Source organism: Mauremys reevesii, linkage group 3 (assembly GCF_016161935.1).
Source record: "Mauremys reevesii isolate NIE-2019 linkage group 3, ASM1616193v1, whole genome shotgun sequence".
Classification (NCBI taxonomy): Eukaryota; Metazoa; Chordata; order Testudines; family Geoemydidae; genus Mauremys; species Mauremys reevesii.
The window spans coordinates 122,152,142-122,173,091 of NC_052625.1; the positions used below are offsets into that span (position 1 = coordinate 122,152,142).

The window sequence follows — 20,950 nt, forward strand, 5'->3', positions numbered from 1 at the left end:
AACCATTTCTGACTTTAATACTTTATACATGTACTCAATTTATCTTAACAAGGTAAGTTTTAACTTATTTCATTTTTTAACTACTAATTTCATTTTAACAAACTAATTCAGTGCTGTGTTTAAACTGAACTGTTTGGTAACTCCAGGAGTCTAGCAAACAGCTGAATTTTGACCCCTTACAGGTGCAAAGGACCTCTAAAATCTGAACAGTTCAAAAGAGGGCTGGACAGCTCAGAACACGTTTTGGGGAAAATTTGGGAATGTGTTGGGGTCACCCTGAAAGTAGTAACCAAGGTTCCTGGAAGTCAGAATGTGGCTGGTCTGCTGCTGACAGGCTGCTAGGGTCAGAGTTGCTGGACCAAGTCTGTAGCTATACGTGGACACTGCATGATGCAGGTTGGTTGTGGGTGGCCCAGATTGGGAGCTACAACAGTAAAGCACTGTGAGGCACCCAATGTTGCAGGCCAAGCAGTGATGCGAGCCCTCACAGGTCTGAAATGCACCCCAGAATGTGACACTATCATGCTACATAGGCTCTTCTGGGCTGAAGGGTCTCACTTCTAAATATGTAACAAAGTTAAATATTTCTAGTTCTCAAAACAGATGTGGCAATAGCAGTAAACACTCTGCATACAAAAAAAATAATAACTTGTTTGAAGCCCTGATAGCTAAAATAGTCATACTAAAAATACATTAAAATTTAAGTGCACACACAACCCTTCATCATCTAGAGGCTTGGCAGCCCCTGTTCTTGATTTATTCGGAGACCTGTCTCTTGAAATTAGCTTTATGCCTAGTTATTGTCTGAACAATCACTCATACACTAACAAATCATACCGGTACTTAGTTCCTTTCGTACAAAGTATCCCAAACTACTTTATACAAAAGAGCAAGTTATCTTTGAAAAATGTTATATTACATTATGAATATTTTTTCCATCAGAGGGAGAGAGACCATAGCTTCATAAACAAGAAGTAGACCTGCTAAAATATTTAGCAACACGGAGATCCTTGGATTTTCATTTTTAACTGATGACCAATAGAAAACATCTATTGCAGCTTGATCTATAAGCACAGAGGAGTTACAATAGAATAGGGTCTTCTCCCCTCCCTCCATGTCTCGCTAGCCTCCTTGCCACATTCCAGTTATTCGCTTTTGCTTCATATCTCTTGCTTTGGTTTATTCACTCTTTCCTCTATTTCTTCATTTAAAATGTTTTCCTGTTACTTTTTATAAGCCAAATACAGCATCCTCCTTACTCTTATACCCACATTAACATGCTACATCTTCCTCCCATTAGCAATAGTCTTCCATTTCTCACCTCTCTCCACAGCCTGTGATCTTCCAGCCATCCTACTGCTCTTCTCCTAGATGTACTACTGTGGAACACAAAACAGCGCAGCAAAGCAAAGAGCATGCTGATGCCACTGTAATGCCAAGAATACAGCTGGGCTAACATCTGCGTGTTGGTTCCTGCAGCTTGGCTGGATCTTTGTGCTCTATCTTGTACTAACGGACTTTCACAATGGTTAGCTTCAACAATGGTAATGCCAACTAGATTCACATCTAGACAACATGGCACCTTAATTACAAAGAGAGAGACAGTATTCTGAACTGTGACTCAAGTTTAACTACAATGGCGTAGTCTTGTACTCCGCTGATTGTAGAAAATAAGTCCCATTCATTAAATTATTATTTTCATAACATTTTCAATAGGGCTAACTACTGCACAAGTTTAAAAGAGAAGTTGCCTTTCAAACAGATCCATCAAACTTTTGAAAATGATTTTAAGGCCTTTGTGTCCTTTAGAACTTTTTTTTCCAAATTCTTTATCTGGATTATGGCCAAAAAGTTAACATTTGAAAACAAGAGGAATTAAAGGGTTTTCACTGCTCTGGTTTTACCTTTTTAAAAAAAAAATCATATCCAAGATGTCAATTTTAAACCCTACGTAATCTGAAATGGCCAAGTTATCGAACCACCTTTATAATGTAGAAACTACTTTATCTTTAACATCAGCAGCGTTATTGGTGCTGCTGTAGTATGGGGAAGAAGAAGGATATCATCTAACATGGAACTCTGAGTTGGAAGGTCACCACCAGTCAGTCTCTCTATAGCCGTTAATGAATGAGAATGTTTAGAAGCACCATTAATAAGTTGTATTTGAAGCACTGTCGAGTCCCACAGATAGAGCAGTTTTATAGTAAGCACTCCCCATTTCTTCACCAGAACTTCCACACGTATTTCAGGCTGAAGATAACAGAATAGGTGCTCAGCACACATTTGTATTGTGGCACATGCAACATCTGCTCTAGCACCTTTTCATCTTGCATGTCTGATCTCTTCAAGGGCAGTTACTGAGGTGGGAAGGGAGAGAGAACAAATGTATAGGTTTCTAGACTTCATACAGATTAACGATATGCCTAACATTTCAAATGTGAAATGTTAAAGTCAATTTATTAATTATGATGAAAGTCATCAGAAGAGTATTCTCCTGAAATTAAAAGAGTTTGGTTTTTTTTCCTTCAAAAATGAAAACCAATACATGCTTGGTAGAGCCACAGATGCTGTGGCTTTCCTGACTGCCTCTTTCTCCCTACATGTGTCCATGCATACTAATGATACAGCCAGTTCAGCAAATTCAGTCTATTCACTATCTAAATCAACAGGGTTGTAATCAGGGTCATCCTCTTCATCATCCAACTCCAAGTCATCCATTTCCTGGAACAAGGATTCATCCACTTCCACACTGTTTCCAGCTGTAAGGGTGAAAAAAACCAAAATGGTGTTTTACTATGGATTTTTATGGAAATGGGAAAAAGAAAATTAGGGGTTTTTCCTTCATTCTTCAAACAGAAAAGAAAGACACGTTGCTCTGCTACTTCTCCATCAGCTAGCTCAGTGGTTTTCAACCTGTGGTCCGTGGACCCTTGGAGGCCCACAGACTGTGTCTAAGATTTCCAAAGGGGTCCGCACTTCCATTTGAAATTTGTTAGGGGTCCACAAATGAAAAAAGGTTGAAACCCTCTGAGCTAGCTGAAAAGATCAGATTGTCTAAGAACCTTTGTGTCCTCTGCTTCACCACAGAGAACAATTCCCAGGTACCAACTATTTAAAGTCATTCCATGTTGCTGGTCAAAATTTAATGAACTTTACTGTTTGATTCATACTTGTTGACTTGAACAGAATGGGGATAGGTGGAAGAACAACCACCCCCTAATTTTTTTTTTATTAACTAGAATAATGATGCTTTCCCCACCCCAGTGCTTAACAGAGCTGATTGTGACGTAGGTAAAATATCCACAGCCCATTGATGAACTGATGTTACCACTGCTAATTCCAAGAGACGGCAATAGTTCTAAACTATCCAGTTCATTCTAAGATAAGTGCATCAATTCCTGGAAGCTGGAACTATGGCCCCAATCTTGCAAACACAAGTGTAAGTAAATAAATAAATAAAATCAATGGGATGACGTGTATGAAGCTACTCTACCCTTAAGTGCAAAATATGGGCCTATGGGAATATTAGAAACACAACACCTCAAACACCACATCTCACATAATGCCACACGTCGCTTTCAGGACAGCAACTACTGGAATGTTATTTGAGAACATGTGACCTATAGCAGTTTAGAGGAATGCTGGTTAGACCAACATAAGATCTTTCCATATGCCTCAAGCAACAGTCTAAACTTTTCCAAACGAATTTAGCTCACGAAACAGTATAAGTGACTTTATACAGAGGGGAAAATTGCAAAGCTATATGAGATTTACAAGGAAGCAACAAAACCTGTCAAACTTTTTTCTTTAAAGCCAACCACCCTTTTTCATACATTGATCCCTTGTTATTGGTTACACACAAAAAAAATCCACATTATATTTTAAGGAACTGCTAAGGCTAGACTTATGGAAAAAAGACATGAAAAATATATTCGAGAGTTCTACATTTAAATCAGTTATGATGTCTAATGGGAAAAGGCAGAGCAAATAAAATTCAAACACTTGTACTTCCACACACAAAATAAAAATAAAATAATAAAAAAACCAACCTGTTTCAAGGTTTCAGTGGTGGTCATAGCAAATCATAGGGCTTGTCTACACTACAGGTTATGCTAGTATAATTTATGTCGCTCAGGGTTTGACTAAGCCACACCTCTGAGCAACGTTAAGTTACACTGACCTAAGTGCCAGCGTGGACACAGCTAGCACCTCTCACAGAGGTTGTTTTATTATACCGACAGAAGAGCTCTCTCAGCGTAGAACGTCTTCACCAGACCCGCTACTGTGACGCGGCCTATACAGCTGCACCACTTTAGCGCTTCTAGTGTAGACTAGTCCACAGAGATAATGTGCAGCTTTGTACATTTTCATATTTCCTTCTGACAGCTACATAAATGACTGATAAAACCTCCAGTATGTCACAGCTGGGTCTGCATGGAACAATGGTGACATCTACTGGCCACTTAAAACAATCCCAAGCTTATATTTCTCACCTGTGCATATTTCACAGGAGGCCTCTGTTTTCAGTTAAAAGGTAATAATATAGAAAAGGTCTGAGATTTATCCACCCCCTTCCCATTGTGTATTAACTTCAGAGTTACAATATGGCACTCTAATAAAGTGGAATTATTTAAAACTAAACCGCAGTTTCTTACTCATTCTCGTGCACACCTCAGTTGTGCCCATGGTAGAAGACACTAGAGCAACATCCTCATTTAGGGCCAGATCCTGTTCTTACTGAAGTCAGTTCGCATTTTGTCACTGACAGGAGCAGGACCAGATGCACACTAAATTAGGACCACTATACGGTTTAGAAGTTAATGCTTTAAAGGTCATTTACATGAAAAACAAAACTTGGTGACAACCCGAACACCTTTAAACAAAATGTGCATAGGGGTCTATTCTTCTGCTATAAAGTTGCTGACATCATCATCAACATGGCAGGACCTGCATAAAAACACACTCCCCAATTTGTATTCAGAGTTTTATTTGCCAATATCAGTGACAAAAAAAAGCTTTTACTGTTTTTTACTTCTGATAGACCTAAAGAGTCAAGAAAGCTAAGAGACAGCTGAATTCTATTGCTTCTTTTGCATCAACTGACTGAGTTAATAAGGCCCTAGTTACATGGGAAAATTATATTGGTTTAACTTAAAACTCTTCAAAACCAGTTTTTTAAGAATATATATTTTGCTAATGCTCTCAGTGTTTTGGGTTGTTTTTTTTTGGTTTTTTTTTTTTAAAAACACTACTTCACAATATTTCTACTTAAGAAGTTCTCCCCACATTAAACAAACATTTAAGACAACTTTTAACCACAACTAAGGATAGGATTTAGTTACGGAGGTGACGACAGTCACAGATTCAGTGACTTTACCGGACCTCTGTGACTTCTATGCTGTCAGAAGCAGAACTGTGCGCCCCTGCCTTTCAACTGGGACTGGCTGGAATCAGAACCCTGCTGCCCAAACCACCATGGCTTCCACCATGGCCACACACCCCAGCCCTGTCACGTGCCAGGCTTGGCAGGGGCTGCAGCCGGGGCCACGTGCCCTGGCCTGATGGCTGTTGTGGAGCCATTCCCCTCCCACCCTCCTCTGTGACCGAGGCTTGGCAGCAGCTGCATTTGGGGCCACACACCCTATCCTGCAGCTGCGGCCAGCTCCAGAGCAGGTGCTGTGTCCCCTCGCATGGCTGCGACCCCGCTGAGGTCAAATTTCAAATCAAATCTTTCAATAGTGCAAATAATAGGGGGAAAAAAACAAGTTTACCTTCTTCTAAGAACTGAATGTCAGATGTATCAAGATTATGATCTGTTTCAAATAGTTGTTTTCCTAAAAGGAATAATAAATATTAAAATTAGTGATAGCTTGGAATGTAGTTACTAAAATCATGTAACATGAAATTTTGTAAGAGTATTTTATAATTTTGATATTTAAATAGCATCAAAGTAATATTTGATAATGTATGTACCTTTGGCATTTTGCTCAAATTATACTTCTTTGCCTATCTTGTCTATTAAATTTTAAGCTTTCTGGGCAGGTGTTGTCCATCTCTCTGGGATTCCTTCCCTGACAGGTGAGACAGGCCCTGCAAAAAGGGCTCCATGCAAGAATTAATGCAGCCTCAGGCAGGGCTGCCCAGAGAATTCTGGGGGCCTGGGGCAAAGCAATTTCAGCTGCAATACTATATCCAACACATCTATGCGCAACAGGTCAGATCGTTGTCTCCATGCACTGACTTGGGCCAATCAAGCCCATATTTTGTTGCATTCAGCATGTATTTGATTCCCCTTCCTACCATGTGTCCATGTAAAGTAAAATGGAACCTTTTATAAAAATGGACATGAACCTTTCCATGCCCACATTACCTATCTTCTGAGAATTTAATGGGATTCATTTTATACTGATTTTACAATCTACTCAAAAACCATTTAACATGCCTAATGTTCATATTAAATTGCTTAAGACATCTAAATTTGTATTGCTACTACACATGGCTTCTGAAAACATGTCAGATTTAGCAAAATCCTTTCAAACATACATTTCCATGAATTTAGCTTAATAAATTAATATATATCCTCACAAGTTACATGAGAAGCTCTGTGTGGCTCGAAAGTTTGTCTCTCTCACTAACTGATGTTGGTCAAGTAAAAGATATTACCTGACTCATCCTGTCTCCCAAATATCCTGGGACAGCCATGGCTACAACTATACTGCAAAAAACTCTGATACTCAGAGGCCAAATCCAGAGGTCCTTATTCAGTCAAACTCCCATCCAAGTCAATACCTCAGGATCTGAAACCACATCTCTGATATCAATCTATTCCACACAAGCTACACCATTAGTATTTGCTTTGTTGGCACAACCCTGGTTCTCTTCATGCACAAGCAAACTGGCTTAAATGCAATGAAAATGATGCATTTCAGCTGTGTGGGAGGCCAGCCAGCAGAAAGTCTATATATGGTCTTCACCCTTTCTGTGCCATGGAGCCAAGCTCTGCAGCAGTGCCCTGATTTTAAACATGGAGAGGATACTTTCAGTGGGCCAGCATGGTTCTAAAAAGAGAAGATATGGATCTATGAGGCTGTAATCCCATTGGAGGAAAGGGGTCAATGACAGGCCATAATCACTACTCCGCTCCAGAGGTAATTGCTGCAGCCACATGCAACCTGTACAGTTGTCTGGGGGAGAAGATTTCTTCCTCCATAAACAGTCCTTACAGGTAACTCAGGCTTTGCACACTTGGTATCAATTTTGTGCCCCCCCCCCCCCTTATAGCATAAGGGCAGACTAAACCAAATTATACGAACAGTAGGAATATTGCAACACCACCAAACCCAGCTTCTAAACTTCTTAGAGCACAAGAGATTGTCTCTTCTTTAAACTGGTTACCTGTTTCATGCATTAACAAATATATCAACTATTTTGTAGTAACGAACTAGAAACAATACCAACAGCTACATTCAGATGAATAATTGAATGTGGAGCTGGCAATCTATTTGTCCCAGTTCAATACAGACTATCCTATTGTATCACTCTCCATTTTCCTCCCCTTTCCAATTTTCCTCATCATTCCTTGATGCTGTGAATGGGTTTCATGTGAAAAATGGAAATATTTAGGACTCACACTTGCACCAACATAAATGCTCAAGCCTCCTTTCTAAGGCTAATGCTCAATTTACAAGATAAATCTTCCCGGTTAATAATCAGACATTGATTGGCATCTGACAAATCTTTTAGTATAAAAATTAAAATTCTTGGACATGGTTTCATTATTTGACATACTGGTCTGATAAGCTGGCAAACTTGGAGAAAAACTGCAAAAAGTCATACCACTTAATTTATTTTTGCCTGATTGCTCCTCTTCTTTCATCTTTTTTCTTTTAATTTCTAGGAGCTCTGCATCAAATTTTGCTTTCCAGCTTAGGAAATTCTCGATTGTAACAGGAGTGCCATGGAAACATAGCTGCAAAAGAAAAACAGTTAAGAGTTCAGTGGCAAAGCAAAGACTGAATATTAGTATTCGCTTTACAGTTGAAATTATTGTATGCCAAGAAGCAGTAACTACTAGGCACCAATTTTAACTAGGTTTCTTACAGCAAATTAACCCACACTACCGTAAGACAAAGTGAAAAGTGTGACATTCTTGTTGCTTTTTATGTGTAGCTTGCATATTTATTCACAGAAAACTACTGTAGAAAATCCCTGTTTTGATTTGGATCTATAATGTAATACCAATAAGAAAGCAGCATATGCAAAGGTGGGTAGTGCACCTTATTAGTGGTTTAGGTCAAGTCACAATGAACAAGGGGGCGGGTACATGAGTGGTAAGGATGGACAGACATGCTTTGTATATGAATATTTGCTATTAAAAATCCTAAAACCACAGAACAAGTTTATATTTAATATCTGTACCACAGAGGGATGAAATAGAGGAGGAGTCTTGCTGGTCCTATATCATGGAGGGAGAGGAGAATAATTGTTCCTTCCACCACCACCCTCATGTGGAAACTATATAGTGACCCTGCTGTGCAATCACATTCCTCCATACTATGGGGCTTCCAGAGTGCTTTATGCTTGTAAAAGCCCACAGCCAAACCTTATAATGTGGGATTTCAGAAATGCTGTGCACTCTGAGGTGTAAATACCAGGGAAACACCAAAGAGTATGAGTGTATGAACAGACCAGTGATGGGATCCAAACTGAAGGGATATTGAGTCCTACAGCCATCTAGCTGCTACTGAAAGAAGTGAAAATTCAGTGGTGGAATTTCTTCTAACACATCTTGAGAATGGGAAGAGCCACTTAGTGGTGGCAAACAAATACCGGGCTACAGTGAAGAGGCTATTGGGTGTGGCTGACACTAGAGGTTGAGCCATTCAACTTCCTTTCCATCAAGTCAATCGACTGAGACAGAGGAGTGGCGTTACCCCTCTTCTTGGTGGCATTCATGTTATAAAGGAGGGAGAGGAGGCATCAGACAATTGAACAGCCGGCCACAGTGCCCCAGGGACTGTTCAACATCTGAGAACAGTATGAGGGTAATCCAATATATTCTAGTCCCTTCTTCTCCTTATCCCTTCCTTCCACTTAAAAGGAAAGCCACACGGAGGATGGCATAGAGCTGGTTAACGCCATCTCTGCACTAAGTGGGCACTCTCTCATTTCAGGGGAGAATATTTGGCTAGAGGGATGATGTCAATGTCCACTCTCTGTGCTGTTTGGGGGTCCAAAGGGAGTAGAGTGTTCAGAGGACATGCCCCAAGCTTTTAAAGCAGTGCCAGAAGCTATTATGCCAGAATGTTAATACCAGAAAGATTCAACCCGGAAAGTGCAATATTTATGATTTATTAAATCAATGAAGTTGTGCTCAGTGTGTGGCTATGTCTGAAGTTTCAAATATTGCTTCTGGTTCTGCTAGTTGTGTGTGTCTGGGACAATTCTACTACTAGCCAATCGTAAAGCAATCACAACTGCTTTAGGAAGGAAAACCAGAAAATTGTTAGTTGAAAATGGAATACTTCACCCACCTTTTCTGCCTCCTCTGCTTCTCTTTCCTTCTGTTTCTTTTCTTCCTCTTGCCTTGTTTTTATTTGATCCACTATTTCATTTAATTTCTCTTGCACAGCTGACACTAGAGTGAAGATCATCACCATTCCCAAGTTCTCTTCTGCCTGCAACATAAAAGGCAGCAGCCCCAGACAGGCAATTCACTAGGCAAACTCATTGTGGACAGAGAGGTTACACCTTACACCTGTTTGGAAAGTGTTTATGCTTAGTCCTGTAGGAATGCAAGTTTCACAGCTGAATTGCCTTGCACCAGTTTTGGAAATTTAGTCAAATTTATTTCACTAAATGGGTTTAAGCCACTTAAAATGATCCCAGGTGAGAGAGGAGGGAAGAGCAGCAAAACATCAGCACTGTTCTCTCAGGTCACTATTAGGGATGTAAATAGGGTTTAAAAATAGTAACCATTAAACTTATTAAAATTTTATTGATTAAACGATTAACCGTTAAGGAGTTCACATAGGCGGGGAACTATAGGTGCGGGGGGGGGGGAGGGGGGCTGCTGCAGCATTCCCACATTTTACATGAGATCCCCCTGCCGGGACCTCGGGCCAGCAGCCAGGACCTCAGGTGCAGGGCTGGCAGTGGAGTTTAATCATTAACCAAAACCATTAAGACTGATACTTATTGTTTTAAAAACTTTTATGTCCCTAATTACTATCTTCACAACAGGTTATTAATACCGTCTGATTATAGCCCGCACTCTTGGCAGGAAGGTGATACAGGGTGTTGCTAATTAACCAAAAAAAGCCCCAACATGTTTGTTAAATTAAATAATTTTAAAGCAGGTGGGGACAGAACTCCCTAGTGATGAATTCCTAGAGTCATTCTGGGTATGTCTACACTGCAGTTCAAAGCAAGCCTTCCAGCCCAGTAGACTGACTTGTGCTAACGGAGCTTGAGCCATCACAGTAAAGATAGCGAAGTGGACACTGTGGCTCTGGAGGGGACTCAGGTTAGTAGCTCAAGCTCAGACCCAAGGGGTTGGGTGGGCTTGAGAGCCCAAGCTGCTAAAAACAACAGTACCGCCATTACAGGCTCACTCTCAGCTGCAGAGTAGACACACTCACAGGTGCTTACTAATTACCCGCACAAGCCAATACGGTAGCTAAGGCCGCATCTCAGCACTGTGTCCCCAGTCCTCACTGCTGCTACCAGTCCTATCAGAAACATGCATGCTAGGATCATTCAGCTAGCTCACAGTTAGTAGCAAGGTCTTGTCTTGATTTTAGTTTCTTTCTTAAGTGCTTTAATACTTCCTTATACTCTAGTTGTCCAAAGACCTAGTGAGTTTTCCTTTATTTTGGAAGTCTTAATATCAGGCAACTTACTTACACAAAACTGTTAAATACAATCAAAGGCATCTGTGCCAAGCAAAAGTTGTGGCGCATGAGAGGTGTTAATTTATTTAGAGTTTTGTTGCTGTGTTTGTGAACTTTAACACAGGAGCCAACTTAACCCTACTTTGTCATACTCAGAGTTTAAGGCCAGAAGGAACCACCAGATCATCTTGTTTGATCTCCTGTATATCACAGGCCACCAACACCCACACACTAAACCCAACAACCAAAATTAGACCAAAGAATTACAGCCCACAGTAGACTAAACTATTATGTGCCACTGGCAGAGAACAGGAGGGACCTCTGCAATGGCAGGATATCCATTAAGTGAAATACACCCGGATGATCCTGGCAAGCTACATGCACCTACGATGCAAAGGAAGGCAAAAAACTCCAATGTCACTGCCAATCTGACTTGGGGGGAAATTCTTTCCCACCCCCACATATGGTGATCAGTTAGCCCACGCCATCCAACGTCCCATCTCCAGTCATGGCCATCTCTGATGCTTCAGAGAAAATGAAAAGGAAAAAAATGGGGTGTGGAGGGGGAGATAGGGGAATCTCTTCCTGATCTGAACAAGTGACTGGCCGAAGCCCTTGAGCATGAGATTTTAGGAATATCAGACAAGAACCAAAAAGGATCCTCAGGGCTGTGGCTGCCAAGCCCTGCCTCCCCACCATCACAAACAACTCTCTCATACAATCCCACTTGTAAATTTGTCCAGCTCTCTTTAAAACTAAGTTGTTTGCCCCACATCTCCTATTGGGAGGCTGTTCCAGAACCTCATTTCTCTGATAGTTAGAAACCTTCTAATTACTAGCCTGACTTTGTTGATGGCCAGTTAATACCAATTTGTTCTAAAGGACTAAATAACTCTTCATCCTCGCTGGTGTTTATCCCCTTCATGTATTTATAGGAAGCAATCAGATCCCATTGCAGACTTCATTTTCTTAGGGTAAATCTATACTAGTGCGGAAGCAAGGAAAGAAAGAGAGGGTTTAAGTGCAGCCATTTAAGTATCAGAGACAGAGCAAGTGTTCTGTCAAGTCTTAGCCTAATATCGCGAGATCTGTAGAAGCAGGGCTCAAATCAGAAGTGAGTGTAAAACAGTAGACCAGTCAGTGTGACCTAGCCTTGAGATAATGATGTTTGAGAAGAGAAAGAGAAAATACTGGAATAGATAGCAGAGAGCCTAAATAAAATGCAGATGTTTTTAATTAATGGACGTCACAAAGAGGTATAAATGCTTGTACGATTTTGCTTGTACTTTGGAGAAACTGAGGCAGAGATGCTCTCTGTCAGCTGTCTCCTTCACTTGCAACTGCATGTCCAGAATAAAGCTGTCTCTGATTTTGTTGCTTCCAACCTGAGAGTGGAGTTTGTTTCTTCCACACTAAAAACATAAGTCGAACTATGTTAGGTCAACTTTACCGCAGAAATTACTGTGGTGGTATATGTCCACACTACCCTCCGTGGTTGGTGGTGAGCGTCCTCCCCAGGAGCTCTTCCACCAATTTAAGAGAGGCAGTGTGGGGAGCTGAGAACCCAGTCTCTTAGCTCTGCTGGCAGCTCCCTACCGGGCACCTGGCTGCCCCCAGCAGACTGCTTTACTCCCTCCTAGGGGCAAGAAGCCACTTGGAGCTTCTTGCCTCTTTCTTGTCAATTTTAGGATTCCTGCTATGAAACTGACAAGACAGCTAACAGCCACAGTAAGTAATGCAGTGTCTGTACAGACACTGCCTCACCCTAACTACACCAACTCAAGCCCTAGGCCTCTCGTGGAAGTGAAGTTACTATGTTGGTGTAATAGGCACTTACATTGTCAAGAACAAGGCTGTAGTGTAGCCACTGATATTGTAGTGTAGACCAGGCCACAGGCTAAACAAGCCGAGCTCGTTTAGTCTGCTCTCATAAGATAGGCCCTCCAAAACCTAATCAGCCTAGTAGCTCTTCTTTAAACTCAAGTTAATGTCAGGGTGACTCCCCACAGCAGAATGCACAAACCAATTCATAAGACATATGCTCTTCTAAGTTTTGGTCAGTATCTGAATTTACTGTCCCTAATTCACCTCTCAAACCAATGATTTGTGAAATGACATCAATAAGAAAGTCAATATATTCTTAATTTGCCTTACCTGTTGTGCTAGAAGGCTTAATATGTCTGTGACATCATTATCTTCAAGGTTCTCCTGGGAGAATATTTCATAAAGTGGAGTTTCATCTGGATATTTTTCTCCATAGGTAAATTTAAGGGTTGCCTGGACAGCTATGGTACAGAAGGCAATCTTAGTGTGACAGCCTCAAACTTCATATATATTAACTCTTAATGTTAAAGTTTATATTAAACAAAACAATATTGTTATTCTAACAATCCACAACAGGTTTTTAAATAAAAACAGTATTTTAAAAATGGAACTATCACCTTACATACATGCTGTAATTACAACAGTTGGTTTTAATATATGAATCTCAACTCATCATTAACCCTCAGATGTGCTATAAAAGTTACCCATTACACAGGAGATAATTCTTAGCACTTACTAGCTGTTTACATGTTCGATTCACATTAGAAACAGTAATTAGTCTACGTAATACTCCTCTGAGGTACTGCAGATCAGCAAGCAATATCGCCTTTTAAAGAATAAAGTAAGGCAGAGAGATTAAGTGACTTGTCCAGGGCTATACAGTGGGCTAGCAGAAAATCCAAGATTAGAATTCAGGAGTTCCTTGCTCCCAGTTCAGTGCCAATCTAGTACAGCACGCCACCAAAAAAATGTCTTGCACCAAACCATTATATAGCCTATTTGTACCACAATATCTGGTATGTAAATACCCTAGTCAGCATTTGTACAGTGATCAGAGACTGAGTACTGAGCAGCTAGTCTATGATATGAAGACATACTGAACCATTATTGTGACTGACTGAGAGCTTCCTGCAGTTCTGAACTGCTATACCAGGGGTCAGCAACTTTTCAGAAGTGCTGCGCCAAGTCTCCATTTATTCACTCTAATTTAAGGTTTCGCGTGTTAGTCATACATGTTAATGTTTGTAGAAGGTCTCTTTCTGTAAGTCTATAATATATAACTAAACTATTGTTGTATGTAAAGTAAATAAGGTTTTTTAAATGTTTAAGAAGCTTCATTTAAAATTAAATTAAAATGCAGAGCCCCCTGGACCGGGTGGCCAGCACCCAGGCAGTGTGAGTGCCGCTGAAAATCAGCTCGTGTGCGCTACCTTCGGCACTTGTGCCATAGGTTGCCTACCCCTGTGTTATACACTTCAAATCTACACTTTACATAGACTGTCATGTTTTACTGATTAAGGACCTGCTCTTACTGACTTCAACAGAAGCAGGATCACACCCAGCCAACAAACAACTACTAATGACAGGTTTCAGAGCGAAAGCCTTGTTAGTCTGTGTCAGCAAAAACAACAAGGAGTCCTTGTGGCACCTTAGAGACTAACAAATATAGCCTCTCTATTTTCCACTCCATGCATCTGATGAAATGGGTTTTAGCCCACGAAAGCTTATGCCCAAATACATTCGTTAGTCTCTAAGGTGCCACAGGGACTCCTCATTGTTTTTACATTTCTAGAGGTAACAGTAAGCTATACTTTAAACATCACAAGGAATTGTTCTGATTGGGCAAGTCTAATGATCAGAACATATTAACAGTAGATTCAGAGTTCTTAAGTAACAGATCTAGGAAAACATAATTGTAAACTATTCTGAAACACCAACTACCGCTGTAGGCTTACCCGATATTCAGAGCCCGTTTACACGAGGCCAACCAGATTTCCCACAGCAGGTTATTTCATATTATATCTATTAGAGATAACCCAAAGGACACCGTTTTTGGGGATAATATTTTAAAACAATCAGGCCTTATAATTTTAAAAGTTATAAAGAAAAGTTTTCCCCATGACCAACTTACTTTCATCATTTTCTCCTGCTTCAGATGTCACTGTGATAGTGAAACTTGTTGGGTTTTCTGATAACACTGTAAAAAAAAAAAAAGTAAAGAAATAATAAATAAATGAGAGTTTTAAAGTCAGACACCTTTTCTTCACTAGCATATTGGTGCTACCTTGTTCCTATTATTTCATTAAACCGGAACATCTTTAGGTCTCTAAGAAGCTTCCAATACGTTAATTTTTTTTCTCTAGATTAAGAATTTTCTCTTCTTGATGATGCAATGTCTGTTTTGTTCTTCTGCTATTACAGAGTGTACATGTATCTATCTCACACAAAATGTTTGTCCACCAAAAGGATATAGATACAGTGCAAATCTAATTTTGATTAAGCTTTTCTTTGTAAGGATATAGGAGAACAAAGCATTAGAGTAAAATAAGGTTAATATGTCGGTTTATGAATTAATTATATGCATACTGAATACCAGGTGCTTTCTGGGTCTAAATGCAGTTGCTCATTCATTACCAGCCTCACTGATGAGCAGAAGAACCGCAAAGGGTGCATATCTATCTTTATTACAGGAAGAATATGTATCAACTCTACAAAATAGAAATAAGCTCCTATAGATATTTTTAAAAAGCCACCGGAAAAGTGGGAAGTACTTTTCGGAGCAAATAGAAATGCTTGGATCCTGCCTCAAAGAATCAGCAATTTAACTTTGGAAGTGATATGACAGCTGTAGGAAATTAATTGCTGACATGAACAATTTAGAGATGGAAGTTAAATTAACCTAAGACCACAAAACCAAGTCCTAACCACACTTTATGACAGGGGTTCTCAATCTGGGGGTTGGGACCCCCTCAGTGGGTTACGAGGTTATTACATGGGGGTTCATGAGCTGTCAGCCTCCACCCCAAACCCCACTTCACCTCCAGCATTTATAATGGTGTTAAATATAAAAAAGTGTTTTTAATTTATAAGGGGGGGGTCACACCCAGAGGCTTGCTGTATGAAAGGGGTCACCATTACAAAAGTTTGAGACCACTGCTTTATGAGGAATATGTAGGGAGCCCTTAGAAGAGCGGCACCACAAGGGGGGGGGATGTCTCTGACAACTGTGCATAATCGGGAAGAAGGATGGGCACATGAGACCCACAATTTTGCAGATTAGTGGCTCCAGTTCATTGTACAATTTTTTCAGAGAGGCTGTAGCACATTGCCCGGAGTAATGGCCACAGGGGGACTCTATTACAGCCCATGTTCTGGATCTGCACTGGGAACACAGAGTGAAATTCACCTGATTATTCAGGAGTGTAAGCAAGTGAACAAATTTTCATCAAAAAGTCTTAAAATCTGACCTAAGCCCTGTTGTTGCTGTTGCAAACTACAAAACACTTTTTTCTGGGCTTGAGGAAATCCTGGCAGTGAGAGTTGGCTCAGCTCAAATGGCATTTTACAGCTTTAATCTATGACTTCATTATGTTCAATGATTCTGCATCTTGAGTCACTGGTAATAAATCTGGCTTAACAACAAGCTAAACTAACTTCAGCAAGACAAATAAGAATCTGAAAAAGAAAGAACCCCAGCACTTGCACATTTAATTAAGTCTAGAATGAGAAGAGTTCGGATTTACTGCCACTTTACCTCACAGGTCTTTACAAGGCAATAAGCAAAACTGAATTATTTGGGGGAAGCTCTGTGTCTTGTGTTTTACAGGGGGTCAGACTAGATTATCACAATGCTCCATTCTGGCCCGTGAAACTATGAAAAAAAGCCAGGTATTGGTAATGCAACAAGTAGGGAGGCAACGCGAGCATCTGTTACCTGCTCAGCAATGCCACATGCCTGGCGAGGATGAGAAACAGGGAAGGAAAACTAAACAGGGCATCAAGTTAACTCATTTTTGTCTTTAATTTCCACCCAGGTTAAAGGCTCGCCCAAAGGTGCTCGCCCTGGAGCTTCTCCCGCGTCCTGCTGGAGCAGGGTGAGCTAGGAGTGCTGTGGCCTAGCAGCAACGAGGGGTGCCACAGAAGCCGGACTGACCCACGACACGAAAAGCAACTCAAGGTCAGGAACCTACGGAGGGGCCGGGAGCAGCCCGGGGCTAGTGAGAACTAACCCAGCGCAGGCCAGTCGCTCTGCTCAGCGGGGCAGGTGGCAGAGGAGCCAGCCCGGGTCGGCTGCCCCCTCCCCCGCGCCGGGGGAAGCCAGGGGTAACTCCACAGCCCTCCCACGAGGCTTGTGCCGTGTAACCGGCGTATTTAAAGAGGACCAGGGACCCCGCACCCGTTGGCTCCTCTTTGCACTGGCCCGGGGGGGGCGGGGGGGCGCTGCTAGGTGCGTGGCTGCCGCTCCCTGCGCTGCGACCCAAAGCGCGGCTCCGCCGCCCCCAGCCCGGGCACGCAGCAGCCGCAGCAGCAGCCGGGAGGCGCTCGGGGAGCCGCGCGCCGGGCACAGAGCGGGCCCCGCCCCGCCCCGCTGCAGGGAAGCTTGCGCCGGCCGCCGCCGCCACCTCCCCGGGCCCGGCCCCCGCGCGGCGCCGCCGCGGCTGACCCGTGAACGAGTCCGGGTAGATGGACTCCAGCGCCTCCCGCTCGTTGCGCTGCTCCTCGCTGTAGTCGGTCATGGTCCCGCGCCGCCGGCCATGGAACGCTCCGCCACGGCCCAGCCACCCGGGCGGCCGCGCAGGCGCACTCTGCTCCGCGCGGCGTTGGGTACATGGGCGGCTCCCCAGGCAAGGGGGAGGAGCTGAAGCCGTGACACATTCCCAACTCTGGTCTCGACCGGGCAGGTCCGAGTTGCCCTAGGCAGCCAGCCGCTCCCCTCCACCCTGTGTGGTTTGTCTACACGTGGAGTGACTCCGGATTAGCTGTAACAGGCGCTCCGTGTGGACGCTTGCTCCGGTTCATCTTAATCCACTTTTAAATGGGAAATTATACGGGAAGAGCTATTGCTGATTCACTCCATGCGTGCACACAGTCAAGAATAAGAGTGTTTCAGTTTGAAGGACTTTAAACCAGTGTAAACTAGCGAGGCTAGTCATCCGTTTTGGAGTCAGGCCTCAGTCCTCTTCTGGGGTGCTTTGTCCCCCCCCCCCACCTGGACAAAATCTGATATGCTTTGTCCAGTGCCAGAGAAAACTTGGACAAAATCCGAGATAGTTTTGTCTGGCACTGGACAGTGTGATTTCCGGTGTGACTTCGAAAACACCATGCAGGCAAAATCAGGTCAGTGGGGTCGGGGGGTGATGTGCTCTTAAACGAGGGCCCCACACACCGGTGTATGTACAAGCTCAGCCAGCAGGGGCGGCCCCACGCCGTTTCTGGAGGTATCAGATCATCCGTTATGCAGGGAATGTCGGAGTGGCCACCCCACCATAAACTCATTCAGAATACGGCATTTTTGTTGTGGAATAAAAGCATCTGGCAAGGAGTTAATCCGGAGTAGTAACCTGCCTATAATTCACACCCTACCTTAATCCACATTAATGTTCAAGTCTAGACTAACTTTTGGTCGTTGCTCTGCCACTGACAGCCCCCGCCCCCTTCCCTGCCCCGCCCTTGGGACGCAACCCGCTTCGCTTTGCGCAGGCGCTGTGTTAGGCCTGAGGCTTGGCTGTCACGTGCCGGGGGGGGCGCTGAAGCGCGACGGGGGCGGCAGACTGCGCCGCGGGTCACGTGATGCAGGAGCGTGTCTTCCTCATTTCCGCCTCTGCCCTCAGGGCAGCCTGGCCGAGGCGGGCGGGGGAACGGGAGTGACTCGGTGTCAAGGGGCGGGGACGAGCCTGCGCCTCCAGCCGGTGCTTGCCGAGATCTGCAGCAGGGGGAGGATCGGGGCTTTACTGGGGCGTCAGTGCTGCAAAAGTCAGATATTCTGGCTCATAAGCGCTACTATTGCACAGCAGGGCTGCCCGGGGGAGGGGCAAGCAGGGCAATTTGCCCCAGGCCCCACAGGGGCCCCCACGAGACTATAGAATTACAACTTTTTTTTATTGAAGTGGCCCCCCAAAATTGCTTTGCCCCAGGCCCCCTGCATCCTCTGGGCAGCCCTGTTGCAGAGGCGAACCTGGGGATGGGGCCAAGGTGCAGTGTAGTAAAGTGCTCTCCCTAGGAATGTGCTACTTACTGTACGGAGCATGTTCAGGCCCTTCAACCCTGCCCTTATTAGCCATAACATTCTGCTGATTGCTTTTGACAGGGGTTAAAAAGTGGCAAAGGGGGTGAATTGGAGGAGGGGGGTGGCCAGGGTCTGAGCAGGAGGGGCAGTGCGGGGTTAGCTGGGGGAGGAGGGTGGCACGAGGTGGAAGTTTCGCCTAGGGCGCAAAACTTCCTTGCACCGACCCTGTGTAAATGTAGTGTTCAGAGGCCACAGTCAGGATAAAAGCTCCTTTGTAGCAGCAACTATACAAATGTATGAAAATATGAGTTCTGCCCTGAAGAGTTTACTATGCAAGCCCCTGTTCTTGCAATGCATTGTGCATGAACAGATCTCTGCAGAACTCGTGGTAAGGTCAGGGCCTAAAAGTAATGCCCCTTCTAGCACTGTGATCCAGTGAAATGCAAAATTATTAGCTAAAATTACTAGTGGTACAGAAATATACACTGAAACATTTGGGAGCATTCTGCTAACATTATTCTTTGTTGTAAGTACACAGCTTGTGGTATATGCAGCTCAGTGCTAGTCAACACACAAACTAAGATAATACTTCTTTAATGCTATGTGCAGAACTTGTTGCCAATACCTTTTGAAGCTTTATATTCTCCCAATAGCACATGAGTTTCTGTATTTATAGATGAAAGACAATTCATGCACCACTTGAATTACATTTCTACAGGGTCCCCCCCATCCCCACCCCCTTTGTGATTAGGAAGATCGAACCTCTCTGGCTTCTCCTGCATTGTTATTTTATGACTATCTTCCATTAAGTTTCAGCTCACTTTAAAATCTTCCATTGATTTCATCTGAGTGCCCTTTGTACACACAATTTTCTGTTTTGTTTTTTAGGTGAGGCAGGCTTTCCCAAGCCTTCATTCTTTCACTCAAAAAATACATTTGATGTAAAATTGACAAGAAGTCCATCAATAGGAAACTCAAGACTGTTGAGTTAGGCAATCTGTACACGCAATAAGACAACTTTGTACTGCATTATTGTTGCTGTGTAGATATTTTGTTTTTTTTTTCATTCCTTTCATGCTATTTTATTGCTGGATCATCTTAATCAGGAATGACTTACAAAGCACAACTCAGCTCTGAAGCAAACCATTTCAATTATGGCTGTTTTAACAGTTATTCATATTTCCCTATAAAAATAAAAAAGTTTTGCTTCCTTCTAAGTTTGCTTCCTTCTTGCTATTCTTCCAATTTGTCCCTAGTTAGGGTGGAGGGTTTTTCCTTTTACACATCAGTTATGGTGATATGAGGATATCACTAACAAACTCATCTGATGTCCCTACTCTCTGGTGTGTAGCGGAGGTGCTGAGCATCATTGCTTCTGTGAGTGGCTGGAGTGGCAAGGGAGAGGAAGGATAGTCCAGAGGGCTAGCCTTGGATTTGGGATATCCATGTTAAAGTCTGTGCTCTACCACAGCTTCCTGTCTGATCTTGGGCAAGTTACTTAAGTCCAGATCCCCCAAAGTCTTTTAAACATTGCTCTTCTCGGCTCTGTGATGAGCAGCATTCTCTAACCGGACAATCTATTACAGTATCATTGGTGTGGGTGGATGGTCTGATGCATGACTCAGCCATTTTTTGAGCTTTGGCAGACTTTTTTTTGGAGAGGAGGGGGTTAGGAACGGGGGTTTGGACAGAGTTTAGTGCTCATGAAGTGTGTTGAACTGGCAGCACTGGTGGCTGATGACTGAAATCCTCCACAGACCATTACAGTATAGACACTGGGCAATGCCAGCTTTCTCACACTGGCTTGCCAAATTGCTTCAACCCTGTTCTGGAGAGACCATACCTAAGGAGTCGTATGTTCTCCAAGCCAACCTTCACCTCTCTACTGGGACTGAACTTAAGGTGCCCGTTAAGGGTCATTAATAGAGATGCTTTCATAATACAAACACCTGGTCCCTAAGAACTGGCTTGAATCTACCTCACAGATCAGACAGACCTCTAACGCCGC

General features: G+C 43.0%; 1 protein-coding gene across 1 annotated transcript; it reads right to left on the reverse strand.

The window, feature by feature from the left end:
• Nucleotides 1-723: 723 nt before the first annotated feature.
• Nucleotides 724-17,546, reverse strand: RWDD1 (RWD domain containing 1). Its single transcript, XM_039531736.1, has 7 exons — nucleotides 17,380-17,546; nucleotides 14,848-14,913; nucleotides 13,047-13,177; nucleotides 9,534-9,677; nucleotides 7,837-7,969; nucleotides 5,772-5,834; nucleotides 724-2,759 (listed from the first exon to the last, which is right to left on the reverse strand). The coding sequence occupies exons 1-7, from the start codon at nucleotides 17,450-17,452 to the stop codon at nucleotides 2,647-2,649; spliced, it is 723 nt and encodes a 240-aa protein (XP_039387670.1). The 5' UTR covers nucleotides 17,453-17,546; the 3' UTR covers nucleotides 724-2,646.
• Nucleotides 17,547-20,950: the final 3,404 nt, after the last annotated feature.